At 54.9% G+C, this 25,966-nt stretch overlaps 2 protein-coding genes across 15 annotated transcripts in view; one reads left to right on the top strand and one right to left on the bottom strand.

Moving 5' to 3' along the window:
- Nucleotides 1-113: 113 nt before the first annotated feature.
- On the top strand, nt 114-24,315 carry RHOF (ras homolog family member F, filopodia associated). Of its 12 annotated transcripts, none has more exons than XM_044930217.2 (9): nt 114-337; nt 758-909; nt 2,190-2,294; nt 2,403-2,438; nt 4,247-10,735; nt 11,044-11,131; nt 21,146-21,255; nt 21,343-21,477; nt 22,751-24,315. In XM_044930217.2, exons 5-9 carry the CDS (start codon nt 10,592-10,594, stop codon nt 22,913-22,915), a joined length of 642 nt encoding a protein of 213 aa, XP_044786152.1. In that variant the 5' UTR covers nt 114-337; nt 758-909; nt 2,190-2,294; nt 2,403-2,438; nt 4,247-10,591; the 3' UTR covers nt 22,916-24,315. The 12 variants fall into 12 exon arrangements, with proteins under 12 accessions (XP_044786152.1, XP_044786154.1, XP_044786158.1 ...); XM_044930223.2 differs by lacking the exons at nt 114-337; nt 758-909 and having other exon boundaries at nt 928-2,294; nt 4,247-4,340; nt 8,035-8,085; nt 10,060-10,735; XM_044930221.2 differs by lacking the exons at nt 114-337; nt 758-909 and having other exon boundaries at nt 928-2,294; nt 4,247-4,340; nt 8,035-8,085; nt 9,261-10,735.
- TMEM120B (transmembrane protein 120B) overlaps nt 24,284-25,966 on the bottom strand; it is a 44,819-nt gene continuing 43,136 nt past the window's right edge. For all 3 annotated transcript variants that reach the window (XM_044930211.2, XM_044930212.2, XM_006047162.4), the window contains one exon: nt 24,284-25,966. In XM_044930211.2, coding sequence (XP_044786146.1) covers nt 25,853-25,966 — 114 coding nt within the window. In that variant the 3' untranslated portion in view covers nt 24,284-25,852.

Raw genomic sequence — 25,966 nt, 5'->3', positions numbered from 1 at the left:
TCCTCCTCTTCCTCCTCCTCCTCCTCTTCCTCCTCCCCTCTCCTTCCTCGCCGCTTCCCCAGGCACTCTCCCGGCGGCGGCAGCTGCGCCGCCAAAGCCCCGGGCCCCAGCGGCCCCCCACCCCTCACTCGCGCGCTCCCACACTGCCTCCCCCCTCCCCGGGGGAAGGCCTTTTAATTTATTTATTCTGCTGGGACTTAGGTGGGGGGCTTGGCGGCGGGGGAGGGGGGGTCTCCCCGGGCTCTACCTCCCGCGGCTGGGGCTACCCTCCGAGCCGCGGCCGCCGCGGCTTGCGCCTCAGGCCTCCAAAACTGTTTCCAAACTGCCAAGACCGGAGGTGGGCGCGTGGGGACCCAAGGGAAAGGGCTGGTTTTGGGGTGTGTGTATGATTGTGTGTTTGGACGCTCGGAGCCGTGAGGGGCGGCAAGGCGGCCCCCAGACGAGTTGCAATCGAGGTATCTCGGCTACGGCTTCCTCTTCTGCCCGGCGACCCCCTCCCCCCGGAGCTGAGCTGAGGAGGGGAAACCAGGATTTTAACCAAATTAGCATTTACATTCCTGGGAGGAAGCAGCCCGGGCCTGGACCTGAGTGATAGAAGCTTCTTTCTGTTTTTATTTTTGGAGAGGAGTGCCCTTGTAATTGTCGTGAACACATGCTTCTCCCTCCGCACCCCTCCCCCCCCTTTCCTCCAGCCACCGGCGGAGGAACGATTCCCCCTTTTTTGCATTTATCTTTCCTTCCCCTTTCTTTATTAAAGGTCCGGGAGTGGCGGCGGCCAATCAGCGCGCGGCTTCCATTTTGTGAGTTCAACTCCGAGGCTCTCGGGCTTCGCGAGGACGCGTTTGCAGCCCCCTCTGCCTCTCCTGTCTGGCGACCGAGGAGAGGGAGCCGCCTCGCTGGGGCTTCGTGGTAGTGTATTTCATATTGGGGCTCTTTTCGGGGTTTGTAATTTGGCCGTGGGTAGGTAATTGGCTGGAGCAGGGCGGCCGGGCGCGGCAGCCAATCAGCGCGCGGCTTCTATAGGGCTTGAGTTATTAGACGCTGATCTCAAAACATCCTTCATCAGACACCAAGGAGAGGCCAACAGATGAGGGGAGCCATTTTTCTGCAATGGAATTAAATGGCCAAGTGGGTTTTTCCTTTGTTGCAAATGGGGAATGTTTTTCCTTTGACTCCACCATCCCGTTCAGGACGCCTCAGTGTTGTGTTTAACATTTGTCAACAAGCTAAAGGACTCAAAATTGGAAGAATGAAGAAGACTTTAAAAAGATCTGGATTTTTCCTTATGACTTGGAATCCATCTTTGTCTTGTATAACTAGGTCATAGCACACCATTAATGTCAGCAGTTAACAATTTTGAATTCCAAAAAACCTAAGTAAATGACATATTTAATTTTTTTTTCCTTTTTTTTTTTCTTGGGTGGGTGGGGGAGCTTGGAGCTGTCTTAATCTGTATTCTCTTAACTGAACAATAAATTTTGATATATATAGTTTCCTCTATTAAACACTTAAAACTGGCCATCTTATTAACTCCTTCTGCTCTTTTTAACAAGGTAATGTTTTAAATGTATAGTTTTAGGATTAGCGAAATGGCAGCAACAAAAAACTGTAAGCAGTCGTTACTCTTTAAGTTTTTAAAAACCTTTTACATTGTAAGTACCCAATCCATTCTGTCCTTACGCAGTGCAGTTTTCATGTTAATGTTGCTGAGATGTCCTTAATTTTCTGAACCTTCATCTGCATGTATGTCTTTGTCGCTCTTGTCTAGCATAAGCCAGTTAAAATGCTTTTAGACGATTTTGCTTTTATAAAGCTAGGTTTTAGAGTTAAGCTTTTGAAAATGTTTACAGCAATAAATGCTAGTCAGCTTTCTTCCCCGTAACAGGTACACTTTCTTTGAAAATCGATCTATTTGAAGAAAAACAGACTCTGTTTTTCTCGTCTTTGTTGGGGAAGGGGGGTTGTGAGGGAAAGGAAGACCTCTTTGTGTAAAGAGACTAAAGCCGTCACAGGAAACTAGATTAAAACTGGAAAACAAGTCCTAGCTGGTTCGAGCCAAACACCATCGTTAACGGGGGTAGTTTCTATGGTGGTTGGGGTGGCCGGTGCGTCTTTTGCCTTTTGTTTGATTTGACTGTGTATTTTCGCCTTTTGTCTCTTAATGACGGTCACACCATTGCTATATCCAGAGCAGTAAACAGTCCTCAGCGAAGCCGCCTTTTGCCAACCCAACCCTGGAAAGTTTGCAGAAGTGGAAGGAGCAGAAAATGCCATGAGAGTGTAACTTTAAAAAGGTAACAACAAAAAAGACACTACCATTACCCCAAATATTTCCAACTAAACAATCTCCCTAAAAGATTTTTTTTTCCCCCCACAATAACACCTCCAAAACCTCCGCCCAGCTTGATCTTCCAGACTCCATGGCACCGGGCTGAGCGGTAAGTAAAAAAAAAAAAAAAGTGTATTTGCCCCTTCGAGGAAATGTTTTTTCGAGAAGGCCAAGCGCTGCAAATGTTTAGGAGCTGAGGGGAGAAGGAGGTTTCTGGAGCTTCACGTTTGGCAGCCGGATCGGGGAGGGTGGGGGCACGAGGAGGGCTCTTCAGACCCTTTGCCCCTTTTGCCCAGGAGGCAAGAGGAAGGTCTCCCCAGCGATTTGGGGCATCCATGGAGCCGCCTGCGCTAGTTCCCCTCTCTTTTCTAGGTTTGAGCCTTGATAGGGAGAAGAAATTGAAGTGCTTTGGGGAAGGGGGTCACAAAAACTGAGGAAGCCTCTCCTTCCGGGCCAGAGGCCTCTTTTCCTTTTGATGGTGGGGGTCTCGCCCTCCGAAGCCGGCTTTTCGGGGCTCCTGGGCGCGCCTGCGCTTCCTAAGCAAAAAAAGGACAAAAGGCCGGCGTCCATGTTGGCACCATGACGCAGCATCTCTCCCGCTTTGCAGCCTGAGCGCTGCTTGTGCTCCCGTCCGCGCTCGCTCCTCCCTCGCAAACACGAGTTTTATTTTCAGGTTCAGAGCAGAGCCGCCGGCTGGGCTGGGGCCGAGGCTGGGGCCGGAGCCAGGGCCGGGCTGCGGGGTGGCTAATGGCGGCCGCTCTCTTCCTTCCTCCCTCCTTCCCCGGTTGTCGTTGGGAGCCCGGAGCAGGCGGCGGTTCGTCGGCCGGGCCGAGCCCTGAGAATCTGCGGGGCACAGTGCCCCGGGTCGGGGTTTGGTCTCCGAGGCCGTTTTGGGGGCCGCGGGCCTTGGGGGGCGTCGCGCGCCGAGGCTCCCGCGCTCGCATCCGTGGGGCGAGGCGGCCAGACAGGCGCCATTTCGCGCGCGCCGCCCGCGGCTCGGGCGGTGGCGGCCGCAGCGCGCCAGGCGGGAGGAGGGAAGGAGGCGGCGGGGCTGGAGCGGGGGGGAAGAGGAGGGGAGGCCGCCGCCCGCCGCCCGCGTTCCAGGCCGCCGCCTGGGGGTATGCCCCCGGCCCGGGGAAGCTTAGACATAGAGAGCGCGCTTTGCAGCCTCCGTAAACCCCGCGCCCTACTCAGGAGCCCCCGCGGGCACGAGGCCTCGCTCCCGGGCGGGGCCTTTCTTCTTTCCTCCCGTCCGGGAGCCAGTAGCAAAGGGCCACGGGGCCGCTCGAGGTCGCCCCCTGACCCCGAAGGCTGCTCTAGAGGCTGCGGAGTTTTTTTTAACCCCCCCCGTGGCCCTGCTCTGACCCCAGGCCCTCCCTGCTGCCCACTCGAGCCTTGGTGCCCACGTTTGGCCCCCTAACCGCCCTTTTTGATAGCCGAGACCGAGGGGCGGGTGGGCCCCTTTTGTCCCCTGCTTTGAGCGTGAGGCCCTCACGCAGGCCACCGATGTTCCGAGGTGGCCATGAAGGCAGTGCTGGCCACCGGCGCTCGGGAGGGTAGGGTGGGGGGTTGGGGCCTGGGAAAGCCGAGCGGGCCTTCCCCGGGATCCCCCGAGGCGGAGGGCTGTGGGGTAAACCCTCGCACCTCCGGCCATTCCTGGGGGAGGGGATGCAGACTGGGCGGGCCTTTGGAAATGCAGATGAGTCGCCTCCTGCAGCTCAGCTCTCCGGCTGAACCTTCGTGACTCATGTGCGCCGCCGCCCCCCCCACCCCCCGCCTCATCCATTTTAGAGTGACGGCCGCCTTGGCAGCTGGGAAGGGGGTTCGGCATTTGTAAGGCTCTTCTTCCCTCTAGGAGATCATGTCCGGTTTGTGGCCATCGACGCCCTAAAAAAACCCTCCCGTTTTTCCCTTTAGGCTCGTGACCGGAGAAGGGGCCCGGTACCCCCAGAGTGGACCGCCCTCCTTTGGACAGCAGGTATAGTCTGACTCTGCCAGTCCCCGCATTAAGGTAGGTGTGAGCCCTTTCCCAGCCTGCGAGGGCGATTTGGGGGGCTTTGGCCTGGCGCCCAGGGAGGGCGGGCACCCCAAACCCGCTAGTCTGGTTCTGCGGCCCCTCCCCCACACAGATGTGTGGGACTGTGTGAAATCGGCTGCCTGCTGGGCCTGCTTGGTCCATCCATCCCCGCCTGTCAGCTTCTGTTGTCAGGAGTTTGGGGCGTGCAATTCTCTGCCGTATTTAGCAGCATAGGAGAGGCTGCACTTAGGAAAGTATTTCCCAGTCGTGTGTTTTGTGGTGGGGGAGGGCCCTGGATGCCTCTTCTGAAAGGCACAGTCGGCTGCCAGGAAACCGGACCCGGCGCTGGCCCTCCCTTCCGGCCCGCACTGGGGGTGTGTGGGGTGATTGTATGAAGCTGGCCCCTTCCTTTCTAATGTCTGGCTGCTAGGGAGGTGAAGAACAGAAGGACTTGAGATCTGGGCCAGTTTTCTTTAAGAAAGAGGTTTCTTGACTCGTCTCCTTCCAGGAAATTCCCACGATTCCATCTCACCCAGCCCCCTCCCCCTCAAAGCCCTGTTTCTAGAATTGGACAAACCCGAATTTGAAACCTGGCTAGCTGTTTTACCTGCTGTGACCCTGCGTAAGCAGCACAGTCTCTCAGCCCCAGTTTCCCCATCCGAACAAATGGGTCAGTGATTATCAAAGTGTGCATCCGATCACACGGGTGGCTCATTAAAATACTCCGAGGCCCCATCCTTGAGTTTCTGATTCAGTTGGTGGGGCCTGAGAACTCGCATTTCTAATAAAATTCCCAGGTTTTGCTCATGGCTGCCTGGTGGAGACACATTCTGAGAACCTTTGTGCCGGGTAACACCTTGGGGTGTTGAAAGGACCTGAACTTGTGCACTTGAAGCCCCGACCTCAGACCTCATTTCTTGGTGCAGAGTCATGGGCTTCATAGTAATGGCAACTCTTATTTTCCTAACACAAGCTGATTGTGAGGGGTCTCCTGTCCTCGTGATCTCCAGGAAGCTCCACAGCTGGAGATAGTGTGACCCTTGATCTCTGACCCCTCCCCCATGTGAGATCTAGTTTGTGATTACTTTGATGAACCATTTGGGTCCCTGCTGATTGCACAGCCTCCCCCCTTTTGGGTTCAGTCTTCCCAGTCTGATCGGCTCTGTTCACTTTTATCCCATCCCTCAGTGTGGGGGCTGGATTGAGGATTGGGGGAGCCTTAGGGCTTGACCCAGAGATTCTGTTGGGGCAGTGTTGGTGCTTCATCAAGGGAAGCTGTAGGTCAGGCAGCTGTGGGCTTGACTCTCCAGGGTGCTGGTGACCTCGGGCGAGTCTCCTGTGTAAAGTGATGATAATGAAGCCTGCTGTAAAGGGTGGAGGGCAGATTAAGTGCGATTAAGGGGTGCCAGCCTCACGTTCTGGCTTCACATTAGTTGGCCTTCATTCCTAGGTGGCTGGGCCATCTGTAGGCTCCTCCCCTACTTGCCCACCCCACAGCATGTGGCCAAGCCTCTGGGCGAAGGGGAAGACTGACTTTTTGCCGGCTGGGAGCCAGCACTGTTTTTCCTCCAGTGTGTGAGTTGGGGTTGTGGCCCTTCCTCAAGTCCACAAGCTGTTCCATAATGGGTCCTGATTTAGGGGTCCCCCCCCCCGACGCCGCAACTGAGAGAGTAGAAGAGACTCACTCAAGGTCAGGAGGCCACCACGGGCAGTCAGAATGAGGTTCCAGGTGTCTTGACTTCCAGCCCAGCGCCTGTGTCCATGGCACCCCCTCGCCCCAGCTGTCTGGGTTATTTTGGTTTCCTGCCCGTGCCAGCTGTCTGCTGGCATCACTGCCCAGGAGCCGGCAAAGCTGTCTGGTTGAAAGTAGCCAGCATGGTACTCGTAGTTCCTTCTGGCTGCCGAGTCTTGAGCACATGAGGGTCTTATCCCAGATAAGCTGGATTTGGTCCATCCTGTCCTTTGCTCGGGTGAAGGGGGTGCAGCTGACTACACTGGGCACTAGACTCCCTTTCCCCTACCCAGAGTGAGCACTTTGTAAAAGCTGGTGAGGCTCAGATTATTAATACCCTATACTATGAGCCTCTTCCCACGTACACACTTGTCCCAGTCCTAAGGTTTAGATTCTGCTCTGCCATTGATGTGTTCATTCCACTCCCTTCGATCCTCAGGTGACGTTTCTGCCACCTGAGAGTGTCCTCCATCCTTTCTGATCGAGTCCTTGGGGCTCCGCGGACCAGTGGTCTTTACCTCCCGTGGGCACTGGATGGTTAAATAATTGAAATCTTTCCCTCTCAGCAGCAGCCTGAAGGGCTAAAGCCAGTTCCAGTTCCTCCACACCCGCCCTCGGACCAATTAGGGAACAATGAGGCTCTCCCCTGGGGTCGGGGTGTGATTCTTGGAAATGGAGGGGTGTCCGGAAGACCTGGAAGGATTGTACCCCCTTCTCGCTTCTTTTTCTTTTTTTCTCCCTCTTGAATTTCTTTGTCCGCATGCCGCATGCTGGTATCACCTCCTAGGTGAAGGGAGGGGCGGGGCAGCCTATAGTCCTCAGACGGTGGTTCCTGCGCGGGAGGGTGGCCCCGCCCACCGGTCACCCAGCGAGCTCGGGGCGGGGCGTTCCTGGCGCCCAGCCGGTGGAGCCTGCCTGGAGAGAGCCACGCCAGCGGAAGGGCGGCTGGGAGGTGGCCGGACCTGCCTTACTACTGGACGCCAGGGCCCCGCCTCTTCCGGCTTGTCGGCCAACGGGCACGGTGTGGAGTGCGACCTTTCGGACGGACCCTCTGGGTGGAAACTCAGCGTCTGCCTGGACTGTGGAGGGCACCTGGCCATCTCAGAGGCCGCCTGGGTCCAGTGCTGTCTGTCTCCTTCTGGCCAGTGACCTCGACAAAAGCCCGCCCCTCCAGGACTCGTAGTCTCCCCTTGTGAACCAGGAGGAGGAAGTTGGCGGATAACCTCTTGAGCTGTTTCTGAGTCGGGCTTTATGAAGGCCGCTTTTACTCTGGCGGTCACTCCCCCAACCCTGTTACCAAATGTCGAGCCTGGAGGAGAGCCCTAGCACAGGAAGAGACAGCTTTGATCCCCCAGGCCACCCTGGGCCACCTCCCATCTCTGGGACCTCAGAGGATGGCTCCATTAACTTCTGTCCCACATGGGGTGGATGACCCCTCAGGTGTGCAGTGACCTCCGACAGTGTTCCTGAGGCACTAGGGGAGTGGAAGCCATAGCATTGCTGTTCACTTCCCTGTCCTGATCTGTGCTGGCCAGACCTTGATCTCATAAGACAGAAGTGTATCTGGCCCTACTTCTCTCCTGGGGTCAGTTGGCCTCACTAGACACCCAGGGCTTCCCAGGTGGCCCAGATGGTAAAGAATCTGCCTGCAATGCAGGAGACCCAGGTTCAGTCCTTGGGTTGGGAAGATCTGGAGAAGGAATGGCTACCCACTCCAGTATTCTTGCCTGGAGAATCCCATGGAAAAAGGAGCCTAGCAGGCTACAGTCCATAGGGTTACAAAGAATCAGACATGGCTGAACGACAACACTGGGAGAGCCCCTAGGCCTAAATGTGAACACAAGTCGTTTCACCCCCACAAATGTCACCTGCCAACTCCCCTAGGTTTCTGTGTCCCAACAGTTCTGTGGCAAGAACCGGGTTAAAGAATTTTTTTCTTCTCCCAAATCTCTCCAGGAATTCCTAGTGAAGAGAAGAATGGGTCTGGGTCCTCAGATTGTCTTGCAGGTAAGGGAGTAGGGCTCTGCGGGCCTGTGGGTATTTCCAGTGCCTCAGCTGGCCTGCCCTGGCCTACTGCCTCTGAGGAAGCTCTGAGCAGCTGGCCTGGCCACTGGGTATTTTTAGCTACAAAGCCAGCCCCTGCACCACCACTGGAGCGAGGTCCAAATCAAACACACTCCCTGCAGGGTGGGGTTGGGGCTCCGCCAACCTCTTGGCCAGGCAGGGTGGGTGGGCAGGCTGGGGCCAGTGTCAGCTGTCTTGCCTGGGCCCAGGCCAGGCTGGGAAGACCCACTTTTCCTCCTCTTGGCTCTGTGTTATGTCATTTGTTGTAAGTTGAAATTCATTTCATAGAAAAGGTAGAAACTCAGGTCTGAGGACTTTGAGAAAAGTCAAGTGGAGTCCCCTTCCAGGCTGGAGCAGTTACCAGTTTGCTCAGAGTAGGATGACCCTTCTAAGTGAATTCTCCCAGTGACCCTCCCAGATGAGGCAGTCTTACTCTCCCAGTCACTCCTGAGCTTCAGGATCCCTGATACAAGGTCAATCCTGCAGTTGGCTCAAAGGTAAGTGGTCCTCCCCTCTCTCAAAAGCTTCTTCCATCCTCCCTGTCCCTGAGTGATGCTCTTCCCTCCTCCTGCCAGCGCCAGGCTGCCCCTGTGCAGAGATGGCCCCAGCCACGGCCTCACCAACCAATCACAGCTCCTCCTCAGTCACCAGAGAGAGCTTTGGTTTGGCTTTTCTGTTCAGAGCCTGTGTCTGACTCCTGTCTTGAGCCTGGCAGCCAGGCCTCCATGGTCTAAGCCTTGGTTTCCTTGACAGCCATGTCTCACCCTTCTCACACCCCAGCCATTGCCAAACTTGATGGGGTTTTCCAGCCACCGTGCATTTACTCAAGCTGGACACCCATCCTACTTCCATTGGCCCTTCCTGCCAGCACTGCCAAGCTTAGTTCATGTACTACCCAGGTCTCTCTCAATCCCACAGGGGCTCTGGTGTCTAAATAGTTCACATCTTGCAGACTCCTTTAGACTGCTTCCCCCAAGACTGAGTTCCTCAAAAACAGGAACACAGTTGCCTCTCAATAAACTTGTGCTGCAAAAAATGAATGAATTGCTGTAAATTTGTCTAGGGGATCTTGAGGGCTCTCCACTTAACAGACTAGAGCTGGGCTTCTCTCTTCCCAGGTCTGTGCTCTTTGTAAGCTTCCAGGGGCAGTCTCTGCTGCCATCTGGTGGTCAGGTTATGCCTTGCAGCCGCCGAAAACGTTGACCTGGCATTTATGGAACTGCCAGGCTGGCAACTTCCTCTGGAAATAAAGTTTACCTGATCTTTGCTGAGTGCTTGAAAATGGGGAACCTTCGGGGTGTGGGGGCAAGAAGATCCTGAGTCCTGCCAGCTCTTCTCTGAGGAAATTATCAGAGATCTTATCCTAGCTGGGAAAGACCCTGCTTTCTCATCTAGTCATGCCCTGGTGCCTGCCTGGTACACGCTTGCTCCTGAGGATCCCTGTGCAACCCTCTGGCCTAATTTGTGCAAAGTGCAGCCCGAAGTGCAGGGAGGGTTGGGGGCAGGGTGGTTTCAGCCAGCCTTCCTGATAGTACTCTTCCAGAGTAAATGCTCAACAAATAGCCGTTTTGGTCATGGGGTAGGAGGGTTAGGGAGACAGCTTAAGAAAGGTATTTCTGCTGTCTGGAGAATACAAATAAAGTGGACGGAAGGGGGCCCAGCTGATGGCAACTACATCTACCCTGGCCTTCCCTGTCCTCTCCTCGACGGAGTCTTTCTCTGCTCACGCCTCTGGGTCTTGCTAGAAAGAGGCTCCCGACCGCGTGGTTTGGGGCTAGCCCTCGAAAGGGCATTGTTCTGAGTCAGCAGCTCACCTGTTCTCAAAGTCGCCGCGCAGATGCCATCGCCCAGCAGAGGGCGCCAGACCTCCACCCTTGGGAGGTGGGGTGATAGGTAAGCGGAACTGCTATTCCCCAGCCCACACACAGACTCAGACGGCCGGATCAAGTGGGCAGACTTGACCCTCATGCGAAGATCTTGGGCACCACCGATGCTACTTCTGGGGGAAATTGCAGTCAGAGCGGACTTCCCCAAGGCCATATAATTGGGGCGAGGCGCAGGTGGGGGCCTTTTCCTAGCGCTTGAGACCAAGGCTCCTCAAACCGGCGTGTTAGGGACATCCTGCCAATCAAAGGGTCTCTGCCCTAAGACAGCCTGTCAATGCCGGGCGGGAAGAAGCGGAAACGATCGGATCTTGCCGGTGAGGGGCGCGCAGTGATGCGCAGGGGACGAGATGGGAGTTGCCATTGCCGCCGAGCTCTCCATTTCTGTTGCCTCAGTTTCCTTGGGAATGAGACTTTAGTCAGCCCGGTTGGCTGCCTGGCGGAGGAGGTGCCGAGGGTGGGGCTTCTCTTAGCCCCGCCCCTGGGCCAGTTCCCACCCCGCCTCCGATCGCTCAACCCCAGCGCTCTACCCGGCAAGCCGCTGCCAGTGCTGCCGGCTCCTGGCTATGGACGCTGCTGGGGCCCCTGCCCCGGCCCCAACCGCCGCCCCGGGCTCCGGCCGGAAGGAGCTGAAGATTGTGATCGTGGGCGACGGCGGCTGCGGCAAGACTTCGCTGCTCATGGTGTACAGCCAGGGCTCCTTCCCCGAGGTGAGGCTCGCCAGGGGGCTGCAGACAGGTAGGCTGGGGGCGGGATGGAGGAAAGGACTTGGGGCCACGAGGGGCGACCGGCGGACCTCAGCCTGCGCCTCGAGCCCGGACCCCGGGTCCCTGGCATCCTGATCACGAAGAGGCGGCCGTCACGCCGGGGCGCCCCCTCGGGAATTCCAGAGCCCAGCAGAGTGGGGGTGTGAGGCTGAGCCAGATGGGCTGAAGATGGAAGGTAGAGGTGGGTGTCCAGCTGGAACCTGGGCACCCGCTGCACCCCTTAAGAACCGACATAACCCCTTCTCCGACAGCACTACGCCCCATCCGTGTTCGAGAAGTACACAGCCAGCGTGACTGTGGGCAGCAAGGAGGTGACCCTGAACCTCTACGACACCGCCGGTGAGTGCGTCTGCGCGGCGAGGGTCCTAGGGTCCGCCTGCAGGGTTTCCTCCTGAGGGGAATCCCCCCGCCGGGCCATCCCGCCCGCCCTCCTGCCTCTCTGGACCCCGACATCCCGTCAGTCCTGGAGAGGCGCTGTCTGGGAGCCCGTTAACCACCGCCTGGCTGGGTGGTGCTGGAAGCCCGACAGAGTCGCCCCATCTGTAAAAGGAGGGTATTTGGAAGAGGTGAGCTTCTGGGCCGCCCTCCTAGTGCTGATGTTCTGAGGGCTCACAGCTTCGTTCCTCTCCTGTGGTTCTAGAAAACCGTGGGTTTTGCTTCTGTTTACCATGGTTCCAAGGTGTCGTGTGTTACATGCTGTGGTCTCTTAAGATTCCGTGGGCTGCTGATCTGAGTCCCCTGCTGCTAAGGATTCGTAGGCTGCATTTCTGGGTCCTATTTTGTAGAATACTCTGGGCTTCAGATCAGATCCTGTGAACGCCAGGATTCTGTGGCTGACAGTCCTGAGACTCTAGGGCCCTGTAGCTATAAATTCTGAGTCCCGTGTTTCTGGGATTCCATGGACTGTGGTGCCTGGCTCTGGAATTCTGTGGTCTGTCATTCTGAGCCTGTGGTTCTCGGACTCTGTGGCTACACTTCTGTTTTTTCCTGGCACTGAAGAAGGAGCAGAGCTCTAGGGGATGTAGGTCCAAAATAAGGTTCTTTCTGCCACCTGCAGCTCCCAAGGCAAGTGTATTTATGCTGATCCCCTCGCAGTCTTCAGCATTCCTATTGTTGGGGGATGGTAGGAGGAGCACAGCCAATGGGAATATTCCAGTAACACTGCTGCTGCTGCTGGTACCCTTGAGGAGCTTACCTCATGCCCTGACTCCCCTCTGGGCTGAATCAACATTGGGGATCAAAGGTTAGGATCCCCAGTTGGGGCCTCACCCAGCCTTTGTGACTCTTACGTTTAATGACTTGTGTGGAACCATGTCATCAGGTGCCCTGTCAGCCAAGCCTCGTATATATAAAGTGAAGTCTTCCAACTGCCCTTGGATGAGACCAAAATCCCCCACCCCCATCCCCAGCTCCCCACCCCACTGTGCACCTCTCCATAAGGCAACCAGTAGCATCTGTCATTCCACCCTGGAAAGGTTCAGGAAAGGGTCTCTCCCAGACCCAGGTCCTTCTGTATTCCTGACTTTGTGGGTGTGTCCTCCCTCGAGTGGCCCCTAAGGACCCTCTCTTGTTGTATGAACACCGTGCAGGGCTGTCCCCAGAACAGGGCCAGCCCCTTGAACTGGAAAAGCCAAAGTCGTCTGAGGAATTCCCAAAGGCGGGGCCCCAAGTGGTGTGTCTGTTTCAGTTTCACACGGACCCAGGTAGGGGGAGGTTCATTAACTCTGCTCTGGGTGGAGGGCTGGTGGAGGAGGGAGGGTCAGAGCAAGGATTGAACCAGCTTCTCCTTCCTCTCCTCTCAGGCCTTCTCCACTTAGATCCCTGGGGCTCACTGTTCACCACAGCCTCCCCCAGCAGACCCAGTGCTGGGACCACTTCTGGTCTTTCTTGCTTAACCCGGAAGAAGATGCTCAAAAGACTTATCAGAGTACATCGTCATGAAGAGGTTCTGGCAAGCTTCTGCTTGGTATAAGGCAGGGTTTTCACTAAGAGCTCGTGCCTGAGGGGTGGGGAGAGCGCTTTCTCAATTGTCAGAAGCAGTGACCGCCCAGGGCAATGACGACCTGCCGCATGCTCTGGAGTCTGACCTGGGCTTTGATGCCAGCTCTCATGGCTGTATGTCCCTGGGGACACCTGGGCCTCAGTTTCCTCCTCTGTGTGTGAGTGTATGCTCAGTTGTGTCTGACTCTCTGCTACCCCAGGGTCTGTAGCCTGCCAGGCTCCTCTGTTCATGGGATTTCCCAGGCAAGAATACTGGAGTGGGTTGCCATACCCTTCTCCAGGGGATCTTCTTAACACAGGGATCGAACATATGTCTTTGCGTCTTCTGCATTGGCAGGTGAATTCTTTACCACTGCACCACCTGGGAAGCCCCTTCCTCCTCTGTGAACAGGGCTAAAATAGCTGTGAGGATGACAAAGTCATGTGACGTACAGCGCTTAGCACAAGGCCTGCCTCTTCCAAAGAGCTCACTGTGTGTTACTGGGAGTTTTCTAATCTCCTGCCGTTCAGGCCCAGGCCCGAGCCCGAGCCTGTTCTTTTGAACCAGTGGCCTGCAGAGCTCTGTGCCAGCCCCCACCCATGCTTTCCCAGCAGGACTGTTCCAGGCAGCAGAAGAGCAGAGCTGGGCTTTGAACCTCTCATTAGTGTTCTGGGGAAGTAGGCTGGCCTTACAATCAGTGGGACAGCCCAGGAGAGAGATTCTGGTGCAGAGAGGTGTGGCTGCTCCCTCAAGAGTGTCCTGCTGTGTCTTGGAAAGCCCCGTTATCTAGAGGAACGTCAAGGAAAGGCTGGGTCATTCCTTTTCCACATGCCATTGCCCAGCACAGCACTTGTCACAGAGCAAGGCTTGTGGAACGAATGAATGAAGAAGAATCCTGGGCGCATAGAGATCTCTGGAGAAGGTCCTTTGTGATAAAGATGGTGAGATTGGTCTCTGCCTTTGGGGTCAACAGATATCAGGAGAAGTGGCAGAAAAGACGGCCAGTTGACCAACTAGAGGAAGATAGAGACTGAGAGGGTGAAGGGAGTGGCCAAGGTGGAGATGAGTCCAGTTAGGTTGTTGTAGAAGGTTCTAGAACCGGACGGGCCAGACCCCAAGGTGAGGTGTGGAGGACAGGAGAAAGCATCTTTCCAACCAATCAGTGGTACCCAGAGCTGTGGGATGGGGTGGCCCCTAGGAGGCAAAATTTCTCCATACCCAGGACCCTGCCCACAGGGGTCTGTGTGGGAGGACAGTCTGGTTGCTCCATCTGGCGGAAGCAGTTACAGACACCGCTGTAGCCGATGGAGGGGTACTGAGGGGGACGGAGCTCTCAGTGCTCAAAGGTGAAGGGGGGCGGGAGCTGTGAGCACCCATCGCTTTAGCTGCTCATCTGCCGCCTCAGAGGCCGGAAACTGCGGTGAAGTCTGAAGTTTCCTGGCAGAGAGAGGGGAGATGTGGGGCGAGGTGGGATGTTAAGACACCAACCAGAGACAGTTATCTGGGCTTTGGGGTGGGGCCCAGGGGTGGGGCAGGGTGGAGTTGCCCTGGGAGGTGGGGACCTGCGGGCCCCTTCCCAACCTGAGATGGGAACGGTAGGACAAGTGGGGGGCAAAGCAAGTTGCTAAGACAGGAATTACGGACCCAGGAGCCCCAGAGGCGGGGGAGCTGACCCTGCAGATCTGTCAGAGCAGCGTGGTCTGAGTTCCAGGCCTGGGCCACCCGAGCACCAGCCGCTCCTTTCTCTGGGGGAGGAAACACAGGTTGGGGAGGCCCCAGCAGCACTAGTACAGAAGTGAGTTCCTCTTCTGGCAGCTTCCGCTTCTCACACTGCCTACACCCCTACCCTGACCAACACCCCAGCCAGAGCTGGGAATTATGTGCCCAGTGGGTGTCCTCTGGCAGATTTGGGGACTGCTATGGCTCCAAGGACACCCTCTCCTCAATCCAGCACCAGACCTTAGAGACCATGCCCCCAACACGATGCCTGCCACGGCCGAGCTTCCCGCAAAGGAAATGCCCTGTGTGACGCGAGTTTCGCCTCACTTCCTCTGCCCCACAGAACCCCAGCTTCAGGAAGACGGGCAGCTTCAAGGGGCAGTGTGGCCCAGAAAACATTCCCTCACCAGAAGCAAATGCATCCTTTTGCACATAACTCGGGGCCTTTTATTTGTTTCTGAAATTCATATGGCTGTGCTGGGTCTTAGTTGTAGCATGAGAACTCTTAGTTGTGGTATGTGGGATCCAGTTCCCTGACCAGGGATCAAACCCAGGGCCCCTGCATTGGGAGCACAGAGTCTTAGCTACTGGACCACCAGGGAAGGCCTTTGGGGGCTTTTTTTTTTAACCTTGCAAGCCCATCTGTAGAGGCCAGAGTGGAACCCTGTTCATCTCTTCTGGACAGATGACTTGCCCCTTTAAGCCTGTGAATCACTGTGGGTAAATGGGAAAGGTCATTGTATCACCTGTGGCTGGGAGGCCCCCTAGAGTTTGTGGGTCCAAAGATCCGGGGGTTAGAATCCTCTACCCAGGCCCCTGTCCCTTGTGAGTTTCAATTTCAATAGTAACCACACCTTTGGCCAGCATTGCTGAGCCTGCAAGTCCTCTACTTCCAAGATCAAGGACAGGGTTATCACCCCCTTTTCCAGATAAGGAAACTGAGGCCCAGGCAGGAAAGGTGCCAAGATCGTGGAACATGAGTCACGTGGAACATGATGGATATTGGTTCCCCTGACTCACAGGGGAGTAGAGTCCAGGATACTCCACTCCCAAAGAAACGAGGTCAGCAGCACCTGCAAGTCCATCCTCTGCAGGCGTGGTCCCTGCATACTGACCCCTGGGGAAGCTGAGCTAGACACGGTCAAGCCAAGAAGGCAACCCAGAGGAGGCGCTGAGATCTGGCTGGCTACCCATCCTCTCCCAGAGTTCCTCCCTTGTTGGCAGCCTTTTCCTCACCTGGTTGGGGCTGGGGCTTGTAGAATAAGGACAGCTTCCTATCCTCTGGGGTGCCCTGAGAGAAAAGCACCCCAGTAGCCCTCCCTATGGTCCTCTATCCTTTACGAACCTTCCTTTTGGCTGTGTGATATTGGACAAGTCACTTCACCTCTCTCTGCTTCAGTTTCTGCATTTGTAAATTGAGGGAAACAATAGCCAGTGGTGGGAATTCCCTGTCAGTCCATTGGTTAGGACTCCGAGTTTTCACTTGCCAATGGCCTGAGTTCGATTCCTGGTTGGGGGACCAAGATTCCACAAAGCCATGTGATAAGACTGAAAAAAAAGAAAAAAGAAAGAAAAAAGCCCCCAAAACCCAATAGCCAGTAGTGAGGAATCATAGTGAAGATTGATGAGTCTGTGCATACAAAAGCCTTTGAATGGGGCCTGGCATGTGATGAGTGAGCACTGCCGATAAATACTGTTGACCATTTTCACTATCATTATCACAGGCCCACCTACTCCTCACATGTCCATTTCACAGATGAGAAAACTGAGGTCCAGAGGTGAATTCCCAATTGAAAGGCTTCCTGGGAGGATTGGAATTTTTAGAGTGGCTGGGCTGGCAGCTGACCTTGGAACTGGGGACGGAGTTGGTGCTTCAGCTCACAGGAAACCTGTCTATGACCTTGAAATCACCCCCAGCCACATGGGCTCCTAACAGGAAGAATTTGCCCCACCCAGCTTCCCTCCTGGGGTGACTGCTTAAATTAACACAGGTGGGACTTCCCTGACTGTCCAGTGATTAAAAATCCATCCTTCCACTGAAGTGGGGCGGGATGGGAAGACACAAGTTTGATGCCTGGTTGGGGAACTAAGATCCTGCAAGCCGAGCAATGCAGCCAAAAAAATTTTTAACACAGATGATAGAAATGAAGTGCCCTTGCAAGCCTGAAAGCCATAGAAATTATCATTACACTTTATTCACCCGCTCATTTGTTGTTTCATCCCCCCAAATGATTCCTGAGCTTGTGTGTGTACCCATTGATGTAACAGTGACGTGTACAGAGATGGCAGGCATCTCAGGGTCTTATGTACTCATGGAAAAATCATGATGTTGGGTAGTGATGTCCTTTCTAGGAAGAAAATTAAAGCCATAGTTGGTCATGGGACAGATGGCAAAGGACGCTCTTATTTCAAAGCAGTCTGGAAAGTTCTCTAGGAAGAGGTGACATCTCTGCAGAAGCCTGAAGGAAAGGAGAGAGTGAGCCATGCTGTTACCTGGGAAGAGCATTCCAGAAGAGGGAACAGCAAGGGAGAGGCCCTCACCAGGAGCAGGCTTGGTCTGACTTCCTCTTTCTACCAGCCTGACTTTGGCCCCCATCAAGCCTGCTGCAGTCAGCTCAGGCCCCAGTTTGCTCAGCCCAGTGGCACCCTCTCACCTCCCTGGTCCCTGCCACATCTGACAAGAGTTGAACGACTTCGAGACAGCCCACCAGCCACTAGTGACTGGACACCTGCCCGGTGCCAGGAATGATGTTTAAGGACAGACATGGTCCCTGCCCTCCGGGTGCCTACAGTCTCCCAGGGGACAGGCAGTAAACGAATAAACGTAGGAGAACAGACTGTGGCCAGACAGGGCGGGGACAGACTTTGCGTGGTGAGGGAAGGCCTGAGGAGTCAGCCGAGCAAGGTGGGGAAGACGTCGGCACAGACTTCGGCACGCAGCAGTCCTGTCTCGTAACTGCTTGTCTTTTCCTGCCGTGTTTCCAAAAGGGCATCGAGTGTGTGTTAGGCCTGGCACCAGTCTGTGCATACTACCAAGCAGAAGAGAGCACTGCTGTGTATCAGCAGAAGGAATGCTGGCTTTGGAACGGAATGAACCTAGAGTCAGGCCTGGTTCCGATTCGGTGACCTCGTGGTAGAGGAGGGGGGAGGTCACTTCATGGCTCATGGTTTCTTTATATGTAAATAGGATTCAGGAGTTCCCTGACTAGCACATCAGGTGTTTGTTGTAAAGATTTCTTTTTAAATAATTTTTTTTAATTTTTAAATTTAATTAATTTTCTGGCTGCGCTGGGTCTTCATCGCTGGCACAGACTTTCTCTAGTTGTGGTGAGCGGGGGCTACTTGCTAGTTGGGGTGTGCAGGCTTCTTGTGGCTCGTTGTGGAGCACAGGTTCTAGGTGCTCTGGCTCAGTAGGTGTGGCACACGGGCTTAGTGGCCCCGAGGCACGTGGAATCTTCCTGGACCAGGGGTTGAACCTGTGTCCCCTGCATTAGCAGGCAGATTCTTAACCACTGGACCACCAGGGAAGTCCATGTTGTAAAGATGTCTTAATCATTTAGAGGCAGAGGCCCTGTAAGAAGTATGTGAGGGGACGTCCTCAGTGGCTTAGTGGTTAGGATTCTGGGCTGCCATGGCCCAGATTCAATTTCTGGTCTGGAAACTGAGATTCCACAAGCCATGGGTTGCAGACAAAAAAAAAAAAAAATACTGTAATGCATAACGTGGCATTATCAATAAGTAGAGGTACAGAGAAGACGATTATCTTGATAAAGGAAATAACTATGGATGCTGAGTCTGAATGTTTAAAATGTTTGGAAGCAAACGATGGGGAAAGGAGGAAAAAGCATTCCAGGTGTGACATGAGAGCTTAATGAGTTCAAGAAACAGCAAGACTGGACTGCAGCAAGTGAGGGTTAGGGGCACAGGTGGGAGGAGGGTGAAGCCAAGGTTGGTAGGCATGGAGGTCATGTCAATAACCAGGAGAGTCTTGGATTTTCCACAAGGAGCAATAGGGAGCCACTGAAGGTGTTTCAGATGAGGGGAGGGGCATGATTTTAGTTTTGTTACCATCCATTCAGGGGCTTCCCAAGTGGCACAGTGGTAAAGAATGCATCTGCCAGTGCAGAAGGTGGCAAGAGACTTGGCTTCGATCCTTGGGTTGAGAAGATCCCCTGGAATAGGAAATGGCAACCCACTCCAGTATTCTTGCCTGGAAAATTCCATGGACAGAGGAATCTGGCAGGCTACAGTCCATGAGGTCGAAAAGAGTTGGACAATGACTGAGCGACTTAGCGTGTACGCATACACACAGACAGACACACACACCACACCACCCACTCCATTCAGCCGCTGGGTGGAGAATGGGTTGAGGAGGCGGCACGAGAGGAGGTGACGCAGGAGACTGTCTTGGATGAGTTAATCACTTGAAATGTAGCCAATGCTACATTTGGAGAACCTGAATTTTTAACGTTAATTAAAGTAGCCAGGTGGGGCTAGTGGCTACCCTCCCAGACAGTGCAGGTCTAGGAAGATGTTCACAGAGGTCAGGAGAGGGGATAGTTTGGGGATGTGTGTGGAAAGGGGAGGAGATTGGCTAGAGTAGCGTATTGGCCCGTTTTCCACCATCTTACAAGGATTTCTCCTGCTTTTGGCGACGAGGGCAGAAGGGCCCGAATCTGCCAGGTGCAGACTATCCCTAATCCCTTCTCTGGTGTTGAGGGGACGTGGGCTGAATGACAGCCTAGACAGTCCTCCCGGACCAGCCATCGTTAGAGCTGGGTTCCCGGCCACTGCACACCGTCAGGGGTCCCTGGGTTGATGGGGAGCCAGTGGGAAAGATGGCAGCTGTGCCATCACCAGCAGGACATGGCCTGTCCGTGCTCTCCGGAGAGGCCACTTGTCCTGAGAGGCGTTGGGCAGGCAGGGGTCAGAGGGCAAGCTGGTGTCACCCTGGCACCCACAGGCTAAAGGACAGGGTGGGGATTCCTGGGCTCAGTGTTCTGCGTTCCCTGGAAGGAAAGTCACTGCCTGAGTCTTTCTGCAGAGGTGGCTGGGGGTCGCCCATGGGCTTGAAAGACTCTCACTTCTCACTTTGGGAGTTTTTAAAAATTCCTGAGCCAGGGAGGGAGGTTCAAGAGGGAGGTGACGTATGTATACCTATGGCTGGTTCATGTTGATGTTTGACAGAAACCAACACAGTTCTGTAAAGCCATTATCCTTCAATTATATAAAATTAAAAAAAAAAAAAATGAGCCATGGGGACCACATGCAGTGTATAATCCCAGGCCTGCTTCTGAAACAGAAAAAAATTCTGCAGGATGTTATTGGTGAGATCTGAACACAGCTAGTAGATTGGGTTAGAAGAATACAGTCTCAGTGTTGGTTAGTTTCATACTTGTTCTGAGGTAAGTGAGAAGACGTCCTTGTTCTTAGAAAAACCACACGGGAAATTTCCAGGAGTTTGGGGCGGGGGTGGGGAGAAGCAGCAGCCAGCCAAAGGTCTTCAATTACTTCTCACGTGGTTTAAAGTGTTTATATACAGATAAAGCAAGTGGACAAAACGTGAGGCCCCAGTGAATAAGGGAGTAAGGGAATTCTTTGCACTCTTTTGCAATTTTTCTGTAAGCTTGAAACTGTCAACAAAAAATACTAAATGAGGTCTTTTTTTGAAAAAAACCAAGCCCACTGTTGCCCAAGCCCAAGCTCGGGGCCTGATTCACTTGGTGCTGGGAGGGGCTGATATGTCAGAAGCCATCAGTTCCCCTGGTGAGTCATGTGGTGCAGAGTTGACAATCAGTGCCTGGTGGGCCCAGGCAGGCAAATGCCCATCATCTCCAGCAGTCCCCCCACCCTCCTATTAGCATAGGCCAGAATGGCAAGAGGAGTATAACCAGAGGCCATGCCCCTCTCAGCTTGCAGGTGGCAGGGGCGCCCTCCACAGTTAACTGCAGTGTTCTGGGCCCACCCAACCCCACTGGTCTGAAACCTCGGGAGAGGAAGGGTTCGGTTTCTTCAGAGTCTGAGCCTTAAACCTGAGCATCAGGGATGAAGATGGAAGCGAGGGGTGGTGATCATTACCGACATGAGTGCTACCTGTTTCCCAGCACTGACCCTTCAGCCAGGCCCATCTCTGAGCACAAGAGCACTGCACGGCTTTTATTTTTGAGTGTTTTTGTTGCTGCACAGGCTTTTTTTTCCTAGCCAGGGCAACTCTTTGTTCCAGCACGTGGGCTGCTCACTGTGGTCGCTTCTGTTGTTGGGGAGCACAGGTCTAGGCCATGTGGGCTTTGGTAGTTGCAGCTCCCAAGCTCTAGAGCACAGGCTCAGTGGTTGCAGTGCATGGGCTCAGTTGCTCTGAGGCATGTGGGATCTTCCCGGATCAGGTATCAAACCTGTGTCTCCTGCATTAGCAGGCGGATTCTTTACCATTGAGCCACCAGGAACGCCCCGCTGCTTTTATCTCGTGTAATCTTCCCTACGGTCCAGGACTGTGGGCTGTCTCCTCTGTTTTATAGTTGAAGAAATCGAGGCCCAGAGACAGAGTCTCAACTGCCCAGGAGACCCCAACCCCTACCCCATCTGAGCCCAGGCAGGGGACTCGGGTGGAGAAGTAAGGGGCACCTCCCTGACCCCCACCTGCTGTCTGGTTTCAGGACAGGAAGATTACGACCGGCTGCGGCCCCTGTCCTACCAGAACACGCACCTCGTGCTCATCTGCTATGATGTCATGAACCCCACTAGCTACGACAACGTTCTCATCAAGGTGAGGCCCTGTCTCCCATCCCCGCCTGCCTCTGGAAGTGGGGCCAGATGGGGCCCTAGCCCTGATGCCTGCCCTCCCCTTCCACAGTGGTTCCCTGAGGTCACACATTTCTGTCGTGGGATCCCCATGGTGCTCATCGGCTGCAAGACAGACCTGAGGAAGGACAAGGAGCAGCTGCGCAAGCTCCGGGCAGCCCAGCTGGAGCCCATCACCTACACACAGGTGACCAGGGGCCCTCCCCGACCCCACCCCAAGGAGCCCGGGTCTTCGTGCACAGCCATGGCCAAAAGCCTCCCAGGCCTTTGGCCTCGGCATCTGATGTGCCTTAGTGACCTTTCAGAAGCTGAAGGCAGCAGAATTCTAAGAATCATATACCCGAGTGGTGTTAATGGTAAAGAACCTGCCTGCCAGTGCAGGAGATATAAGAGATTCAGATGTTCGATCCCTGGGTAGGGAAGATCCCCTGGAGAAGGAAATGGCAACCCACTCCAGGATTCTTGCCTGGGGAATCCCATAGACAGAGGAGCCTGGCAGGCTACAGTCCATGGGTTCGCAGAGTCGGACATGACTGAAGTGACTTAGCATGCACACATGTATAAATGCCATCCCAGCAGCTTGTGGGCTCTTAGTTCCCCAACCAGGGATTGGACCTGGGGCCACGGCAGTGAAAGCACTGAGTTCTAACCACTGGACCACCAGGGAATTCCCTAAGAATAATTTTTAGATATTAACAGACACTTATCTGAGCACATTACTTACCTCATTTAATCCTTATTACCTTCAGGCAGGCACTGTCACTGCCCCCTTCCCTTTTACAGAGTAGAGATTGAGACTCAGAGAGGTTAAGTAGCTAGCCCAGGGTCACACAGATAACCTGAACTGGAGCCAAGATCCTACCCTAGTCACTCTGGCCCCAGAGCCTGAGCCTTTGACCACCGTCCTGTCCCATCACCCCAGAGGCCTGGAGGGGCAGGCCTGTGTTGGAAAGCAGGGCTCCTTTCAGGAACCTGACCAAACCCTGCAGCCTTCTGGGTGAGGTGTGGCAGAATAAAAGGAACACAAACGAAAACTAATAAAGTTTAATCAAAAGAAATAGGCATTAATAAATTTGTGTTAGAAGTATTTTTCTTTCTACACTATAGCCAGCTCAGTTGCCTAAATTGTGCTTCTGAGACGAGCAGGGAGAGAGGCATGTAGGAAGCCCTTATGTCTTGAGGCCTTCAATGCTTCTCACAGGCCTGGCAGACACAACAGACCACCCCAGTTCCTGGCTGAAGTCAGCCCGTCTCTGCCTGAGTTTGGGGAGAGCGTGGGGTGGAGGCCAGGATGGAGTTCCCAGCAGCTACAGCCTGTGGGCCACACCAAACCAGCCCTTATGGCCCATTTGCACACCCTGGGGAGGACCCTGGCCCCAGGAAGCCCCCAGATTCATGAGTGGGGTCGCACAGGAGGTGCCCGAAGCCCCCGGTCTAATCCCAGCCCCTCCCCCGACCAGGGCCAGAGCGCCTGCGAGCAGATCCGAGCTGCCCTCTACCTGGAATGTTCTGCCAAGTTTCGGGAGAATGTGGAAGACGTCTTCCGGGAGGCCGCCAAGGTTGCCCTCAGTGCTCTGAAGAAAGCACAGCGGCAGAAACAACACCGGCTTTGCCTGCTGCTCTGACAGCTCCCAGCAGGGCATGCGGCCCTCACGACAGAACTGACAGGGCCCAGGCCCGCAGGCCCATGCTGCTGCCCAGACCCCACCCCTGCCCCAGCTCTCGAAGAGCACTTGGCGTCAGGCACCTCCAGGACCTAGTGTCTGGAGCCTGTGGCCAGGCTCTTGGAACATTCTGGAACTCTCCTTTCCCAGCTGGAGCTCTGACCACACACTCCCCTCCAGCCTGTGTGGCCATAGTGGTGGTGAGGGTGGGGGGTGCTGAACTCAGCCCCTCTGTATCCTGGAACCAGCACTTGTCCCCGGCACTCAGGAGTGCCCTTGTCACAACCAGCTCCCAGCTGTGTGTTCCCCCTCTGCACACCCAGCAGGTCCTCCAAGCCCATGCCTGAAACGAGAAACAACGTCTGGTACATGGATACATGTGGACTTGGCAGCCTTCCACAGGGCTCCCAAGCCTGCTCTCCCAAGTCACCCACCTCCCTCGGCCCCCGAAATAGGCATGGTCACATCTTCCAGCTTCTTGCTTCCTCCGCCCAGGAACTCAGGCACCATGGTGGGCCTGGGGCCTATCAGAACACAGGCCTCAGCCCTGGACATGAGGGCCCTCCCTCCTCCACCTCATACAGAGGACTTCAGTCTCAGCCTTCAGCTTGGCCACCATCTTTCCAGAGCTGGATGCACAGGGAACAGAGAGGGCTCTCTCTCTAAAAGCAAGAAGTGTTCCCTGGACCATCTATTTGATCCCTGCTCAGCGTCTGTGACCCTACCCTGGCCACGACTTGCCAGAAACCAGAGATGAAAAGTAACAGTGGCTCTTGAGTGATCTTGGGCAAGTCAGGTCTCTCTACAGATTTCTTTTACGTAACTGCAGGATGGCACTGGCTTGTCACCAGGCTCCCCTCTGTCCCAAACAGCGCCCCCTGCTGCCGAGGTGTGGAGACTACACACCAAGGCCATCCTGGCCTCCTGGGAGACTTTCTGATTAACCCCCAGCACAGCTTCCCGGAACCTCCTGAAAGGTCTGGGGTCAGTGTCCCAGGTGATTCTGATGCCCCAGAGATTGTGAGCTGGTGGTTCCTGAATAAGCTGGGGAATCAGCTTTACCTAATATGAGATCATGGCGTTAGGTGGTTCCTGCCCTCCCTGGTATCTTCTGCCTCTGCCCCCTCCCTTGCCTAGTGCTCCGGCCTCCACTGGGCCTGAGAAAGAGACATAAAACCTACCCTACCCCACCTAGGTTCCCCAAGGCCCTGACATGCCTAGGGAGAGTCAACAGAGCATTCAGTCCAGAGCTTCGTGGACAAAGAAAGGATGGTCTAGGACAGAGGAGGTCCACAAACTACAGTCTATTGGCCAAATCTGGCCACTGCCTATTTTTGTAAATAAACTTTTATTGAAACACAGCCACTCCCATTCATTTATACATTGGCTGCCTTTGCCCTCCAACGGCAGACTCGTGTGACACAGACCATCTGGCCCTCAAAGCCTAAAATATTTGCCATCTGGCTCTTTACAGAAAAAGTTTGCCAACTCCTAGTCTGGGGCAAACCCAAGTTCCTAAAGGGCCAGATGGGAGACCCAAATGAGTGAAGTAGGGTAGGGATGAAAGGAAGTGGTGGGGCAAACTAGAAAGCAAGCCCCCACCCTAGACAAGGCAGCTCAGCCCAGCCAAATGCTGCTCTATGGGAATGTTTCTAGGTCTTTCCATCTCTCTAGGGAAAGTAGAAATCTGGATTTTTCATGTGGGATCTTACTGGAGGGAGGGGAAATACCATATTTTGAAAACTTAAACTCCTTCGAGGGCCAGAGCATGACTACAGACACCATCTGTGAATTCTGGCCAACAGAGATTTCTAGGTAAGTTGTTAAGGGCAGCTGAAGCCCATACGAGAAGATGCAGAAAATGCAACCAAACCTTTTGGCTTCTTCATAGATAGAGAACCTAATGTGAGGTGACCAGCAGACCTGCCATGACCTCCAGAGGGTGACCTCCACAAAGCGAGCCTGCTCAGACTCGCCCGTCCTCCCCCCACATTCCAGAACCTCTGAGGTGAAGGGGAGAAGTCCGGAGCACGGGTGACCTCCATGCTGGCTGAAGTCCCAACCAGGGCTGAGTCTTGTCCCCACTCCCTGAGTTACTGCATGAATCTGGGAAGGTGGGCTGAGGAGTGGCGGTCAGGAAGCACCCCTCCCACAAGAGTGGACCCAAACTTTGTGGGCGGAGGGTGGGAGGGAAACACGCCCTCAAACCAACCAAACAGTGCAGGGGTGCCCTCTGGTGGTGACCCTCAGAAAACTCCCCTGCCTCAGGCCAAGCCCTAGCAGCCAGCAAGCAGGGAGACTCAGGAAGCACAAGGAGCAGGAGGCACAGACGGACAGTGGTTCTCTGAGAGCTGAAACACCCTGGAGGCCGCCGGGAGCTTACAGCAGAAGCAGTGCCCGGGGAGGGAGACTCCGCAGGACACCGAGAGGCTTCCTTCCACCCACCAGGGACTCAGTAACTAGCAGATCAGCCGAAACCCACCCCCAGTGAGGCACGTCTGAAGCCCAAACCTGAGGGGCTCAGTGATAGGATGGGGAACAGAGGGGGTCCCTGAGGCTTAGTTCCCCCCGCCCGCTCCCAGGAAGACTGACCCAGTCTCGAGAGAGTAGCAGGGGAAGGAGGGCAGCAGATTCTAGGGAAGGGGGCAGGCAATATTAAATATGTCATAAATAGGGAGGCTGGGGCCGGCTAATACTGCGCCGACAGGCTGGGGTCACATTCCTCTTGTCCAGCCAGGGACCGGGCCTTGGCCCTGCTCCCAGTGATGCACTGGCCCCTGAGGTCACCGCTGCCAGTGGTCACTGGCGCTATTGGGGAGGAGATGGGCAGCAAGGACGCCGCCTGGGATCCCCTGCAGTCTCAAAGTCCGGGGTCTCGAGGAGCGCCGGCCCCGTGGCTCACGGCTTCTTGGCCTTGCTTCTGTTCTGCTGGAGTTTGGTGTGCACGACTTTGAGTGTGGTCAGGAAGTTGCCGAGGAAGAGGACGAGGAACGTCAGCGCCAACACAAACAC

This window comes from Bubalus bubalis, chromosome 17 (genome assembly GCF_019923935.1).
Source record: "Bubalus bubalis isolate 160015118507 breed Murrah chromosome 17, NDDB_SH_1, whole genome shotgun sequence".
Taxonomy (NCBI): domain Eukaryota; kingdom Metazoa; phylum Chordata; class Mammalia; order Artiodactyla; family Bovidae; genus Bubalus; species Bubalus bubalis.
This window is presented reverse-complemented; position numbering and strand designations above follow the sequence as displayed.

Coding starts and splice junctions, on each gene's coding strand:
- RHOF (XM_044930217.2), top strand. CDS start 10,592: ATGGACGCTGCTGGGGCCCCTGCCCCGGCCCCAACCGCCGCCCCGGGC. Junction 11,132..21,145: donor GAACCTCTACGACACCGCCG/GTGAGTGCGTCT, acceptor GTCTGGTTTCAG/GACAGGAAGATTACGACCGG. Junction 21,256..21,342: donor ACGACAACGTTCTCATCAAG/GTGAGGCCCTGT, acceptor CCCCTTCCACAG/TGGTTCCCTGAGGTCACACA.